This window comes from Quercus robur, chromosome 2, assembly GCF_932294415.1.
Source record: "Quercus robur chromosome 2, dhQueRobu3.1, whole genome shotgun sequence".
Lineage (NCBI taxonomy): Eukaryota > Viridiplantae > Streptophyta > Magnoliopsida > Fagales > Fagaceae > Quercus > Quercus robur.
The window spans coordinates 81,096,347-81,110,691 of NC_065535.1; the positions used below are offsets into that span (position 1 = coordinate 81,096,347).

At 33.4% G+C, this 14,345-nt stretch overlaps 1 protein-coding gene across 1 annotated transcript; it reads right to left on the reverse strand.

The window, feature by feature from the left end:
• Nucleotides 1-10,287: 10,287 nt before the first annotated feature.
• On the reverse strand, nt 10,288-11,569 carry LOC126704124 (zinc finger BED domain-containing protein RICESLEEPER 3-like). Its single transcript, XM_050403157.1, has 2 exons — nt 10,899-11,569; nt 10,288-10,723 (listed from the first exon to the last, which is right to left on the reverse strand). Exons 1-2 carry the CDS (start codon nt 11,567-11,569, stop codon nt 10,288-10,290), a joined length of 1,107 nt encoding a protein of 368 aa, XP_050259114.1.
• Between the last annotated feature and the right edge of the window lie 2,776 nt (nt 11,570-14,345).

Here is a 14,345-nt window from a genome sequence, read left to right on the forward strand (position 1 = left end):
GTTCCAACTATAATATGTGTTCTATTTTATATGTTTTCTTATATGATTCCTCCATTTCATAGTTCACATTGTTCCAAGATTGCTTTTGGACAATTGAGATAATTGTTTTAGTCAAAAAAAAAAAATTGTATATATATATAATTTGGGGTTAAAAGAAATAATGTTGTTACACTAGACGATTATTTGCTATCATGACGATTGAGAAATTTTTTAAGTCAAAAAAAAAATTGTATATATATAATTTGGGGTTAAAACAAAATATTATTGTTACACTAGATGATTATTTGCTATCATGACGATTAAGAAATTGTTTTAGTAAAAAAAAAAATGTATAAGTATAATTTGGGGTTAAAAAAATTACTTGTTACACTAGACGGCAGCGGTGGTGGCATCGGTGGCGGTAGCGGCGGCAGTGGTGGCGGCGGTAGCGGTTGCGGTGGTTGTGATTGTTGTTTATTGTAGTGGATATATTATTTTATTATAGTAGATATATTAATTTATTGTGATGTTTATATTATTTTACTGTGTTGAAAGCTAAAATAGATCCACTAATACTGGATGTTTTGTAAAGTGAGTAGATAAAATAGATAAAGTAACTTTTTGTGGTGCCAAATAACTAAAAAAATAGCTCCACCAATGTGGATGCTCTTACATGTTGAAATTTTCAATGGGATTTGGTGTTTGGTGTCCTTTACGTGGCTCAATCTCAATAGAAAAGGAAAATATGTATGACATCAGGTTCTTCCATATCTCAAGACAAATGAAATGCACTCCCATTTTCCAATTAACTTTACCATCATTCTTTCCCGCAAAGTAATTGACTTTGCAAACTTGTTCTTTTCTAAGCCTTTTTTGTTTGGTGTGTTGTTGAACATATTACATATTGACACTTGATAAATCGGAATATGATTTGTCCAAACAACAGTAAATGGACATTAATGCTAATTTATGTGCACTAGTAACTGACAGAATGTCCAGCAAGTTTTGTAACCGACGATCATTAAAGGTGACCAATTTAATCACCTGATACGTTACAAAAGCAGTAAAGCCTAATTAATGATGTAATGAAAACAGGTTACAAGGTCCAACTCCTATAAAAGGAATCAGACAAATAAACGAAAGGTACACACAAAAAACACTTGGAAAACCCAAAAGAAGCTCTGGTTATTCTATTATTAGCTATCTTCAGAGGAGCACATGCCAGAAGCTGAAGTGCGACTTTTTTATCTTTCACCCATACTATATATACCCTCATTACCCACAGAAATTGTAAGAAGACCATTCAGAGAGAAAAACCCTAGATAGGTTTTCTATAACACACACACCCATCTTTTTAGAGAGAGAGCTACTTATCCTTAGTGAAGAAATCATTCTAGCCTCTTCTCATTCCCTCTCCCATTGTCATACATTGAGAGGAGATTTGTACCCAAACACAACCCACACCTTTTCAGAGTGTAGAGAGTGTTTTAGAGCTTGGGAAGTTTTGGAGATTTTCCAAAAGAAGCCGGTGAGGCTTGGTGGATGCAATCGGTCATATTGTAAGATCCAGAAAGCTAGAGAATACATGATTCTGTGAAGTCCGTTGGTAGAAGGATCTTGGAGGGCTCAAGTACATTGGGTAGACTAGGCTTGGAGGGTCTTTTGTTATTCGTGTACTCCAATTTTATTCTCTAGTGGATCGATTTACCGCTTGGAAGGCGGCAGAGAGGTTTTTCGCCGAGTTCTTCGGTTTCTTCTTGGATAACACATCTTGGTGTTATCTTGTGGTTGCATCTCTTTTCCCTTACTCTTGTGCTTTACTTTTATTGTTTGTTATTCATGTTTATGCACTAGAGTAGTTATCAGTTTATTGCATTTCATTTGCTTTTGTTTCGCACTTAGATAAGTTAGAATAAAAGTAACCAATCCGTAATTTTTTAATTAGGGGTCTAAACAAGCTCTTGTGTTTTCACACATATTCGAGATTTCACATCTCTTGGGTAACAGTTTTTTCACTAGAGGATAAACCAATTTCTAAATCACTAGACCTCACCCTATCCTCAGACATTACTCTCCTTTCTAAAGATTGAGCGAAACCGATTGAAAAGTGAACTAAGGGGTACAATGACAACAAAACTTCCCTCAAAGGAGTTTCTCGAGTAACATACACACCCACTTGAGGTTTCCTCCTATCAGAAGTTTGAAGGAAAAAAACCTAGCTAAGTAAAGAAAAAAGAAATCGAAGGGGAATCAAACCAGACAAGAGAATAATCAACCATTAATTACCGAGAAGAAAAAGGAACTCACCTGGAACTCAAGGAGTACAGTGCTCGGAATTAAAAACCAAACGAATAAGTAAGGAAAGAAAGAGAAATGGAAGTTTAAAAGGGGTAGAAGAAAAATCAGGATGTGGGAAGATCGCGAATTCCTAATGCACGAACAACCAATCGAAGCACGACACGTGGCAGAAATTCGACCAAAAAAGTCGCGCCTCATAAATGTGACAAGAATGGAATTCGAAGCGACATAGATGAACAAAAGTCATTCCTACAAATTTTCTCCTTCTAAACAAACAATTTCGGAATGAGGGGGCAACTGATAAATTGGAATATGATTCGTCCAAACAACAGTAAATGGACATTAATGCTAATTTATGCGCATTAGTAACTGACAGAATCTCCAGCAAGTTTTGTAACCGACGATCATTAAAGGTGACCAATTTAATCACCTAATACGTTACAAAGGCAGTAAAGCCCAATTAATAACGTAATGAAAGCAGGTTACAAGTTCCAGCTCCTATAAAAGGAATCAGACAAATAAAGGAAAGGTATGCACAAAAAACACTTGGAAAACCCAAAAGAATCTCTGATTATTCTATTATCAGTTGTCATTCTGACTTTATCATAGAAGGGTTTTAAGGAAACACCTCACTGGTGTTTTCTCCACCAAAATCTCTCTTCTGTTTTGCAGGCACACATGAAAGACGTTAGCTCCGTTGGACAAACAACATACTGACAATTTTAGGCATCATCAATGGTAGCAGCGACAACGGCAACGATGGTGGTGGCAGCGGCTGTGGTGGTTGTGATTGTTGTTTATTGTAATGGATATATTATTTTATTGTAGTGAATATATTATTTTATTGTGATGTTTATATCAAAATTATTAATTCCGTTCTGTTATGGCTGGAATGGCCAGAAAATACCATTCCAGCAAGTAAACCGGAATGGTATACCCCCTTGTTCCACCTCGGAACAAATTCCGGGTTATTTCGGGGTGTTTCGACCGTTTTGGGTGATTTCGGGAAATACCGGCCGAAATTATGGATTCGGCCAGAATGAGTTTCATGTGAAAAAAAATTGACAGAATACAAGGAAAAATCTTATGAGCCACAGTGAGGGGAAAAAATAAAAGGAAGGATGAGGAGGTGAGAAGAAAAAAATCAAGAGAAAAAAACAAAAGGAAAAAGAAGATAAGAAAGAAAAAAAAATCAAGAAAAGCTCACGGTTACCTCGGAACAAATTCCGGGTTATTTCGGGGTGTTTCGACCGTTTTGGGTGATTTCGGGAAATACCGGCCGAAATTATGGATTCGGCCAGAATGAGTTTCATGTGAAAAAAAATTGACAGAATACAAGGAAAAATCTTATGAGCCACAGTGAGGGGAAAAAATAAAAGGAAGGATGAGGAGGTGAGAAGAAAAAAATCAAGAGAAAAAAACAAAAGGAAAAAGAAGATAAGAAAGAAAAAAAAATCAAGAAAAGCTCACGGTAATGGGATTTATCATTTATGTATGGTTGTATGCTTCCTCTTAGAAGTTAGAAACCCATGTCTTTGCAAAGACTCCACTAGAACCCGACTGAGAAGATCTTTGAGAAGTGAACTTGAGATGGTGTTTCAGACTTTTAGCAAAGTAAGAGCATCTCCAATATGCTCTCTAAAGCCTAATTTGGAGAGCAAACACACCAAAAAAGCCCTCCAACAGCCTCTCTATCTCTAATTTTTTTTTTTTAGATTTGCTACAGTACCTTTCTAGGCTTGGAGAGCTACTGTAGCTTATGCAAAGAATATTTCCCCTTAAAATAATACCGGTTGAATTAAAAAAAAAAATTATCTTTCCTTCCTTTCTCTTTCTTCTTCACTCCATCTCTCTTCTTTATCTCAACGGCTACAAAACGCTAAATACAATCCAAACACGAAAATAATTTTTCTCATAAACCAAATGAAATCAGAAAAATAAAAGAAAAAAGAGAAAAGAGACAACGGTGGAGCCATTTGAAACATCTCATAAACCAAATAATTTTTCTCTTAAACATCTTTAAACTCAAGCATAATCAAAATACAAACTCAAAAACATGATCTTAAAATTAATCAAATCATAACAATAAAAGCAAAAAAAAAAAAAAAAAAGACATAGAAGCCATCTGACCCACAGTGGAGCAAGCAAGCAACCCGAAGCAAAAAAGAGACAACGCCTGCCTATGTCCTTCGATCAACGGTGGAGCAAGCAATCGCTTGTTCTTAATTTCTCTATTTCTTATCACTGTAGAGAGTGTTCTAGAATCAAGTAGAAATATAAAAAGTAAAAAAAAGAGAGAGCTGGGATAGGTGTGTGGTGGAGAAAAAACCAAGAGAAAAAAAAAGAAACGTATGGATGTAATTAAGTTTGGAAAAATAATATAAAAAATAAGAAGTGGCAATTAAAAAATGTTACTACAATATTTTCATAATAAATTTTAAGTAATAGATTTTTTTTTTTTTTTTTTGATAAAGTAGTAATAGATTGTTATTAGCTAATATTGATGAGTAAAAAAATAATTTCAATGGTGGGTTCAAATTAGAACTAGCAACAACTTTCCACATAAGATTTTGATATGATTCTTGTGAAAGTATTGCAAAAAATATAGTGAATATAACATTTTTCTTTGAAAAATATAATTGTTGGGAATGAATATAAAAAGAATAAATGATGATAAAAAAAGAATAAAGAATGAATGATGAAATAATATTTAAATGAGATGGAAAAAATGATAGAGAGTCTGTTGGAAAGTGTATTTGAAAAAGTAAGTATGCAAAAGGTAAACACAGGCAAAAATTTGAAGAAGCTCTTGAAGATATTCAAAGATGCTGTTTTATTTGCTTTATTGAGTTGACCACACAATCCAAGTAATAAGTAAAATAAGATGAAATAGTATAAAAAGTAGGAATAGGAAGTCATTGAAAAGACAATCACGTGGGGTTGGTAATTTTACAATACCCAACATCCATGTTTATTTAAAAAAAAAAAAAAAAAAACCCCAATTATTCTGATTTAATATTTTTTTTTAAAAAACCATCTAACTAAAGTTGATTAAGATTTCTTTTCAAACCTCTCTGTTGAGTTCATTAGTTAATGTCAAAATAATTGTAATTATATATATATATATATATTAGCGGGAAATTTCGAAACAGTATAAAACGGTACGTTGAAATAGGTCGGTATCGAAATATTCCATTCCAAAAGACAAACCGAAATGGTCACCAAAACGGTATTCATAACATTAGTTTATATTATTTTATTGTGTTGAAAGTTAAAATAGATCCAATGATGTTGAATGTTTTGTAAAATGAGTAGATAAAATAAATAAAGTAACTTTTTGTAATGCTAAATAGTTAAAAAAAATAGTTTCACAAACGTGGATGCCCTTACGTGTTGAAAGATTTGGTGTTTGGTGTCCTCTTAGGTGGCTCAGTCTCAATAGAAAAGGAAAATATGCATGACATCAGATTCTTCCATATCTCAAGCCAAATGAAATGCACTCCCATTTCCCAATTAACTTTACCATCTTTCTTTCCGGCAAAGTAATTGACTTCGCAAACTTGTTCTTTTCTAAGCCTATTTTGTTTGGTGTGTTGTTGAACATATTACATATTGACACTCATACGAAGTTGAAAATGCCAGTTTTGTGACAGCTGCTAATTCGCTTTAAAGTACGAACTCCTAAGCAACTCAGCCCATAGGTAAAAATACGAGTCTCTCAACAAGGAGTTCTGAGTTCTAAAAAACAGATTGCGCCCATAGGACCTGCTGTCTCTTCAGTTACACGCCTCACTGCAGCTTCGCCTGTCTTGCTTGCTTGCTTAGGCTTTGTCGTGCAGGCATTCTTTAGAGGTTGCTTGGTAAAACGATTTAAATATAGTTTTCTTTTCTTTTGTAAATTAAAATGGTGAGTCTTACACTTGAATCTATTGTTTGGATGATGTCCTTTAAATATAGTTTTCAGAAAATTATATTATATTTTTCTTGTTCAAAATAGGATTTTGAAAATGGATGAGATGATATTTTCAAGATAAAGAAAATGTTTTTAATGGCATAATTGTAAATATATTGAAAATAATAGACCTCACAGGCTTATCTAGGTTCTTCTTTCTTCTATCTTTTAAATTAAGGAACTTATCTTTATTACAAAAAAATTCTCACACTTCAAATTTGAAACTTATCATTATAAAAAATGGTACATGAACTCTATTCCCTAATCATTATCCAAAAAATAATATAATCTACAAATTCTACATGTTACTTTTTGTAAATTGTTTTTTTTTTTTTTTAAATCTCAAAAAATAAAAATGGTCTCCCAAACATCTTTTTTTTGTTTTCAACATTTTGAAAATTGTTCTTAAAAGTATGAACTAAATATGTATAATGTAAAAATTATTATCTAAAAACTAGTTTCAATTTCAATTTTTTGAAAACTGTTTTCATACTATTTTGGAAACAAAAACAAAATCTGCATCAAAAATGGTAACACTATTACAAATTTTACTATAAAAAAAATTATAAACTGAGAAAAATGTGATGTAAACGATATACTGTAATAAATAAATGTTTGAATTACTTTTTTATGATTGGTAACATATTAATTTGTAAGATTTATATAGTAAAATTTGTATTATTTATAATCGCTTATGCATAAAATATATGTGTATAAAGTTGTGATTTATAACTATATTTTATGTTGACTTTATTCCATGATAAAAAGTGTTGTAATTGTTTTAATTTTATTTCCTTGTATTTTTGTGGTATTTATTTGTAATGGGTTTAGTATTAAGTGGTGGAGATTTGATCAAGAAAGCTAAAAGTCACATGAGAAGCACATGACTAGAAACTGAAGAGTCATGCTAGGTTGTCAGTTTCGCAAGTATTTCGCGAGTAAGGCCTTCCCGCTAGATACTCACGAAGCATTATGCCTGGAGGATTTTAAGTGTGGCTTTCTTACCCTTCACCCATACTATATATACCCTCATTACCTACAAAAGTATGAGAGATCATTCAGAGAGAAAAACCTTAAATAGGTTTTCTACAACACACACACACACCCATTTTTTAAAGAGAGAGCTACTTATTTTTAAAGAGAAATCATTATAGCCTCTTCTCCTTCTCTTTCCCATTGTCATAACTTGAGAGAAGATTTGTACCCAAACACATCACACACATTTTCAGAGTGTAGAGAGTGTTTTGGAGCTTGGGAAACTTTGGGGATTTGCCAAAAGAAGCCAGTGAGGCTTGGTGGATGCAATTGGGTGTATTGTGAGATCCGGAAAGTTAGAGAAGACATGACTCCGAGAAGTCCATTGGTAGCAGGAGCTTGGAAAGCTCAAGTACATTGGGTAGACTAAGCTTAGAGGGTCTTTTATTATTCGTGTACTCCAATTTTATTCTCTAGTAGATCGATTTACTGATGAAGGGCGGCGGAGAGGTTTTTCGCCAAGTTCTTTGGTTTCCTCTTCGATGACACGTCTTGGTGTTATCTTGTGGTTGCATCTATCTTCCCTTACTCTTGTACTTTACTTTTATTGTTTGTTATTCATGTTTATGCACTAGAGTAGTTATCGGTTTGTTGCACTTCATTTACTCTTGTTCCGCACTTAGATAAGTTAGAGTAAAAGCAATCTAGCCGTATTTTTTAATTGGGGGTCTAAACAAGCTCTTGTATATTCACACAATTTTGAGCTTTCAATGTGGACCATCTATGTTTTAATTTAATTAAAAAAAAAAAATTTGGGAAGGGGTTGGGGGTTGTTTCGATATTTTAGCTTAGACAAAGATACAAATTATTGCCCTGAGACTAGCAAGTTCATTATTTATGCATGGCATTGATGCAATTGTGTCACGCATTTACCTTTGCCCCATATTTTTGTACGAGTGTCGAGTGATATCCCTCTCTTCCACGCTAGTGATATGTATTGACAAGGTGTTTGGTCTGGGTTCATTTTTTAGAACTTCTAGGATTCCTCGAGAATTTTGGGATACTTTTTTTTTTTTTTTTTTTGAAAGAATGATATGATTTTTATGTTTAGTTGTAAATAACTTTTTAAGGGAATTCTGATGCTTTTGGGCATCTAGATACTCAAATACCCACTAAAATTTTACTTTCGTAGAAATATGGATTAACTTTTCAAATCGTGGGTATCAACGTTCCTTGCTTAGTATGTTAAGTAGTGATCGGATAGTTAAGTACAGAACTCATCGTAAACAATAAGGTAATGGAATTAATAAATGAAAAGATAAGAAGTGGTATAGCTATGACATAAAGCATCCAGTAGCAACACTAAAATTAATTGTAAAATTTTCACCTAAAAAAAATGTAAAATAATCTCATATCATTATAGGTTGTTATGTAGAGATTTGTTGTGGTGATAAGTTAGATCCACATGTAAATAATGTCATAACTCATAAGAAGTGAAGAATCACTGTCGGTTTGCTTCTAGTAGGGATAGCAAAACAAGATCCGTTTGTTTAGCAAGATTGAGATTGAAATACTAGTATGTTTGCCAGGTTAAAAACTTAAAATAATATGATTAACGAAATATTTATGACTAAGTTGTAGGGATGGCAATGGGGCGGGACGGGGCGGGAGGATGGGATCTTCGTCCCCGCTCCGCATGATTGTTGCCCTTCCCCGTCCTCGCCCTGCCCCGGGGTGTGGGGCAAACTACCTTGCCCCATCCCCGCCCTTTGGGGCCCTGCGGGACCCCCCCCCCCCCCACCCCTAATACAATTTTATATATATAAATAAATTTTTTGCTACAATAATATAAATCACAACAAAACAAAATGTTTTGAAATCCAAGCATTTAAATAAACCAAGTATTTAAATAGTCTAATACGTAACAACATAATTCAAAATTTCTTATAACAAAAGAAACATTGTCTTTGCATGAACAGAATCATCAAGGATAATTGACTAGTTCTTTAACAAAATAAATATAAAAAAAAATAAAAATTGACTAGTTCTTTAAGAATAAGTTTTGCTTTCTCCCAATGTAGTGACACCACTTTCTTCTTCATCATCAGAATCATCAAGGATGTTTTGGAATGTATTAGCTTCAATTCCATCTACAATAGATGAAATGCCTAAAATAAGTAAAACAAATTCAATCAAACAATTGAAAAATACAATGAAAAATGCAGCAACATAAATCATTAAATAGATTAACTAGTAAATTTGATTACCTTTGATTTCAGCCCATAACCAATTTTGAGTACACATCAATGCCTCCACAGTCTTTGCATGAAGTTTACAACGATGTGGACTTAGCAGCCTACCACTTGTGCTAAATGCTGACTCCGAAGTAACAGTTGACACTGGAATGGCTAGGATATCCTTTGCAATACATTGCAAAGTAGGATACTTAGGCCCATTAGATTTCCACCATGCCAAAATATCAAACTCCAAAGTTCTTGGCATTAGATCATCCTTAAGGTAATGCTCCAACTCTAATTTAATATTCCCACCCTTTTTTTTTCTGACTAAGATATCTTTCAAAGTCCATAAGGGAGTCATCAACTTGTGGATCCTCACATACACAAGTGCCACGAGCACCTTCCCTACCCATTCTCCTAGAAGTATAGTCATGAATCATTTCATAACAAGTATCTCTAATTCTTTGAATTTCATTTTCAGTCACCATAAATAAGAGGAAAATAATATTCCAACAGTTCAATCTTATATCTTGGGTCTAAAATGGTTGCCACAGCCATAACTGCTTGAATCACATTCCAATAATAGTCAAACTTTTCTAACATTTTAAATGCCATACTCCTAATTATATCACTTGGGCTTGTGAACCAAGAATTCAAAACAATTTTTATTTCACACACCTTAGGGAAAAAAAGATTAGCTGTAGAATATGAGGTACCTGAGAATAGCTTTGTAACCTTGTAAAACAATGCCAATCTCTCACATATACTACTTGCCATCTCCCATTCTTCCTCTTTTGGAATGCACTTATAAGATGACTCCCTTTGGCTCAATCGAAAAAAGACATCTCAATACTCTATAGCAGTAGAAAGCATAAGATAGGTAGAGTTCCAGCGAGTCTTACAATCAAGGTCTAGTTCTTTGGTACATTCAACATGTAATTGTCGAGCCGTATCTGTAAATCGTTGCCTTCTTTTTGTTGATCCAGTCCAAAATCCCACACTCTCATGAACCTTCTCAATGCATGATCCAATAACATTCAAACCATCCTGAACAATCAAATTAAGAACATGTGCTGCACAACGCATATGCAACATTGATCCACGCATAACAAGGGTACTACGTTGAAGCTTGTCTAGTATAATATTTATAACTGCATCATTGGTACTACAATTGTCCACTGTCATAGTAGATAACTTCCTATCAATGTTCCATTCCAACAAGGTTTGTAAAAGGACATCATAAAACACTTCCTTTGTATGTGGAGATGACACATAAATAAACCTAAAATAAGAAATTTAAATTATTATAACTATCAGTGAAATAAGTTCATACAATATTTGAAAAAAAATTAAATAAAAAAAATGAATATATACTTTAAAAAATGTACCTCATAACTCGACTTTGTAATCTCCAAAAATCATCAATAAAGTGTGTTGTTACAACCATAAACCCTTACTTTTTGTTTTGTGAAGTCCACATATTAGTGGTAATAGCAATTTTACTTCGATTCTTTTCTATTTCATGCATTGATTTCTCCCTTTCATGATCATAGATGCTCATAATGTCCTTGATTGTGTTCCTACAAACCATCTTGAACAATGGTTGAAGAGAAGTTGAATATCTTCTAAAGCCAATGTGATCAACTATAGAAAGGGGATACTCATGCAAGATGATCATACGTGCGAGTTCTTTTCTTGATTCATCTTGATCAAAATGATAAGCATTCACACTTGCCATTGAGTCCACATTATGTTGATCCCTCACCAAAATTTTTTGTTTCATATCCCTATTGTTCTTAAACTTTTTCCTAGGACATATTTTTATGTGGTCATGCAAATGTTTAGTACCATTTTTAGACCCCCCTACAAGTAATCTTGTACAATAGTTGCACTTAGCTTTGTCTTTCCCATCAACTTTCCTTTTCTTAAAATGATTCCACACAACTGATTTCAACCTCCCTCGTTCCTCAATTATCTCATTGTTAGGTTGGGCTTGGGCATCTTCTGGCCTATCCAACGAAGTTGAACAAGGAGTCGTATTATCTTCATCTACCATCATTGGAGATTGTTGGTTGCCAATGGGTGTGATAGATGGATTGGAGCTACCATTGTTTTCACTTGAAGTCATTTCTAAAAAAATTGTTTATGATAATTTAGTAACTTAGCAATCATAAAAAAGTAATATAAATACACCAAACCTAAGCCAAAAGTCTCCAACACAAACAATATAGAACGATGTAAAAGATAAACTTATATCACTTATGAAAAAATTCTAGTAAATTAAACTGTGTGTAATGCTTTCACACATTTCAAGGAAAAATATTGTCGATAGAAAGATATAGATATAAGTATTTAACCACATTGACAAAGATAAAGTCTTTAAGATTATCAATCAAATAATTTTTAAAAACTATGACTCTATCACATAGTAAAGAAAAAAATAAGTTGGATATAAAAATATAAATATAACCGAATAGCAGATCTCTCCCCTCCTGTATTGTATCACTGCTAAGGTAAGGGTAGTATCAGGAATCGGGAAAGGCCTGGCACAATCAAATCAATACATGATTTCCTTCTTTATAGATTCAGTTTCAGTACGATTACAATTGCCCCTGCTTGTTTCCTTACTATAATAGTGATTAGGATAGCTTACTAAGAGCAAGTGTGGGGCCGAACATATAGCTTCAAGCTGCCTAATACATAATGAAACAATGTGCAAAAACATGAAACAATGTGGGGCCAAATATATCAACAAACCTACTGCCTACTATAGTCAAATATATGAAACAATGTGCAAAAAACATGAAACAAACCTACTGGCTACTGGAAGTCGGGAAGCACTACGTAACGTGACTAGCCTTGTTTCCTTTCAACTGTGCTTCTTCAATAGCTATAAACAAAAATACCAATTTTAGGTAGAAAAAAAGAACCAAAATTTAAATTGAAAAAAACTGATTTAAGAAACACTAAAACAAAAGAAAGATAGTGAATGAGATGAACCTTGAAAAACATGTATGGACTATAGAGAAGAGGGATGGGTCAGAGGTGGCAATAGCAATAGGGTTTTAGAATAAAAAATATTTTATCTCATGTCTTGTACTCTTGTGTTTCACTTTAAATATTAGTGATTTAGGGTTTACTAAATTTATAATTGTAGTTCTTATTAGTGCGGGGTGGGGGCAGGGCGGGTTGGGGATAAAAATACTAAACCCATCCCCGCCCCACCCTAGGGTGCGGGGACAAAATATTGCCCCATCCCTGCCCCACCACCATTGTGGGGCGGGGAAAACCGGCATAGGACGAGGTGGGGCGGGGCGGGAAAAAATTGTCATCCCTACTAAGTTGGGATGATGTGTTTAGTGAAGTCAAAGTGATGTTTCTAATCAAGTTAAAGCAAAACTATCTAGCAATGGTGATGAAATATTTTTAACGAAACTCATTTAAATATGTTCAATAATGTAATAAAAATATGTCCAGCAATGACAATGCTATTAAATAAATTTAGCAAAGTAATGTAAAAAAGTTCGGCAAAGTTAAGTATAAATGTCCAACAATGACAATATATATTTATAGCAAGTGAGATCAACACAGCAACTTAAATATTTATAGCATAGTAACATAAACAGGTACAGTGGAATTACATAAACAATAACATTATGATGAATATCAAAGTAATGCTAATGAGCTAAATTTAAACTATAAAGCATGGAGGAAAGTGAGTTTAAGAGGGGGAGAACATAGCTTTGGGAGGTGCATGTCAATCTCTCAATCATAGTAAAGGTTCCTAATAATCGTGAAATTATATATGGAGTTGCTGGAACATTTTAATGGTGCTACTAGAGACATAAGAAAATGTTCAGAAGTGAAATTAATAAACTGAAGCTTTTGGTGATATATAAAAGAATCTTAGAAAGAAGAGTGAAATTAAGGGATTCAAAGTCTGAGATTTGCTAGCTTGATTTGGGTCTCCTACTCCCTCTTGTAAAGCAGAGATGGCTACCCTTTGTAATCATGAAAAGTTACTGCGCGCTGCTGGAGTCAGCTTGCATATGGAAAATGAAGATCATAGGGCTTTTTTGTCATGGATAATAAATTTGTATGGGTGTATGAGCTAGCTAGTTATGGTTTTTGCTATGTTTAGAGGTTTTGTTATGTTGATCTGATTTGGTTTTATCCTCAAGGAAGAAGGCTATTTGCTGGATAGGTGCCACAATGCTTCACATGATATTCTTGGAACTAAATAATTAATCAAGGTTATTAGCTATTAAAATCTAGAAATGCAAAACTAACTTGTACGTAATTTGAGATTTATGCGCGTTTGTAAATGAAATAAATTTATAAAAATTTGGATGTTGAGTGTATTATAAAATAGTATGGTATAATAAATAATGTAGCTTTTGAGACGGTAAAATGAGATATTTTGTAAAAACTAGATGCTAATGCTAACACTCAGTAACACCCGCATTTGGAAGGCATCTCCCTACCCTATATAATAAGGAGTATATTTTCTAGTGGATGATCAAAAGAGTATCTTCATCTTTTTCTTTCATCCGATATAATCCTAATCTTGTTATTTTTTCTTTTTAATTCAAATTTGGGATTTCATTTTACATCCTTTAGTTTTAGAGAGATTAGGGGTAGTACAGCTTGGAGAAGCCAACTAGTCAATATAAGATGCAAATTACTAAGAAAATCAATGTAAGTTCCAAAAAAAAAAAATTAGTAGTAGTTCTGTTAATTTGGTTACTAAGAAAATCAATGCATAATCCAAAATAGAACTGGGATTGATTGGGAAACCCAAGCTGATGTGTAATTTTTTAATAATAAAAAAATGACACATCATTAAAAAAATTGCCATATCATTATTCTGTTAGACACATAGACAAAGAAAATAACAAAAGTTA

Coding starts and splice junctions, on each gene's coding strand:
- LOC126704124 (XM_050403157.1), bottom strand. CDS start 11,569: ATGACTTCAAGTGAAAACAATGGTAGCTCCAATCCATCTATCACACCC. Junction 10,724..10,898: donor TGGACTTCACAAAACAAAAA/GTAAGGGTTTAT, acceptor TTCTTATTTTAG/GTTTATTTATGTGTCATCTC.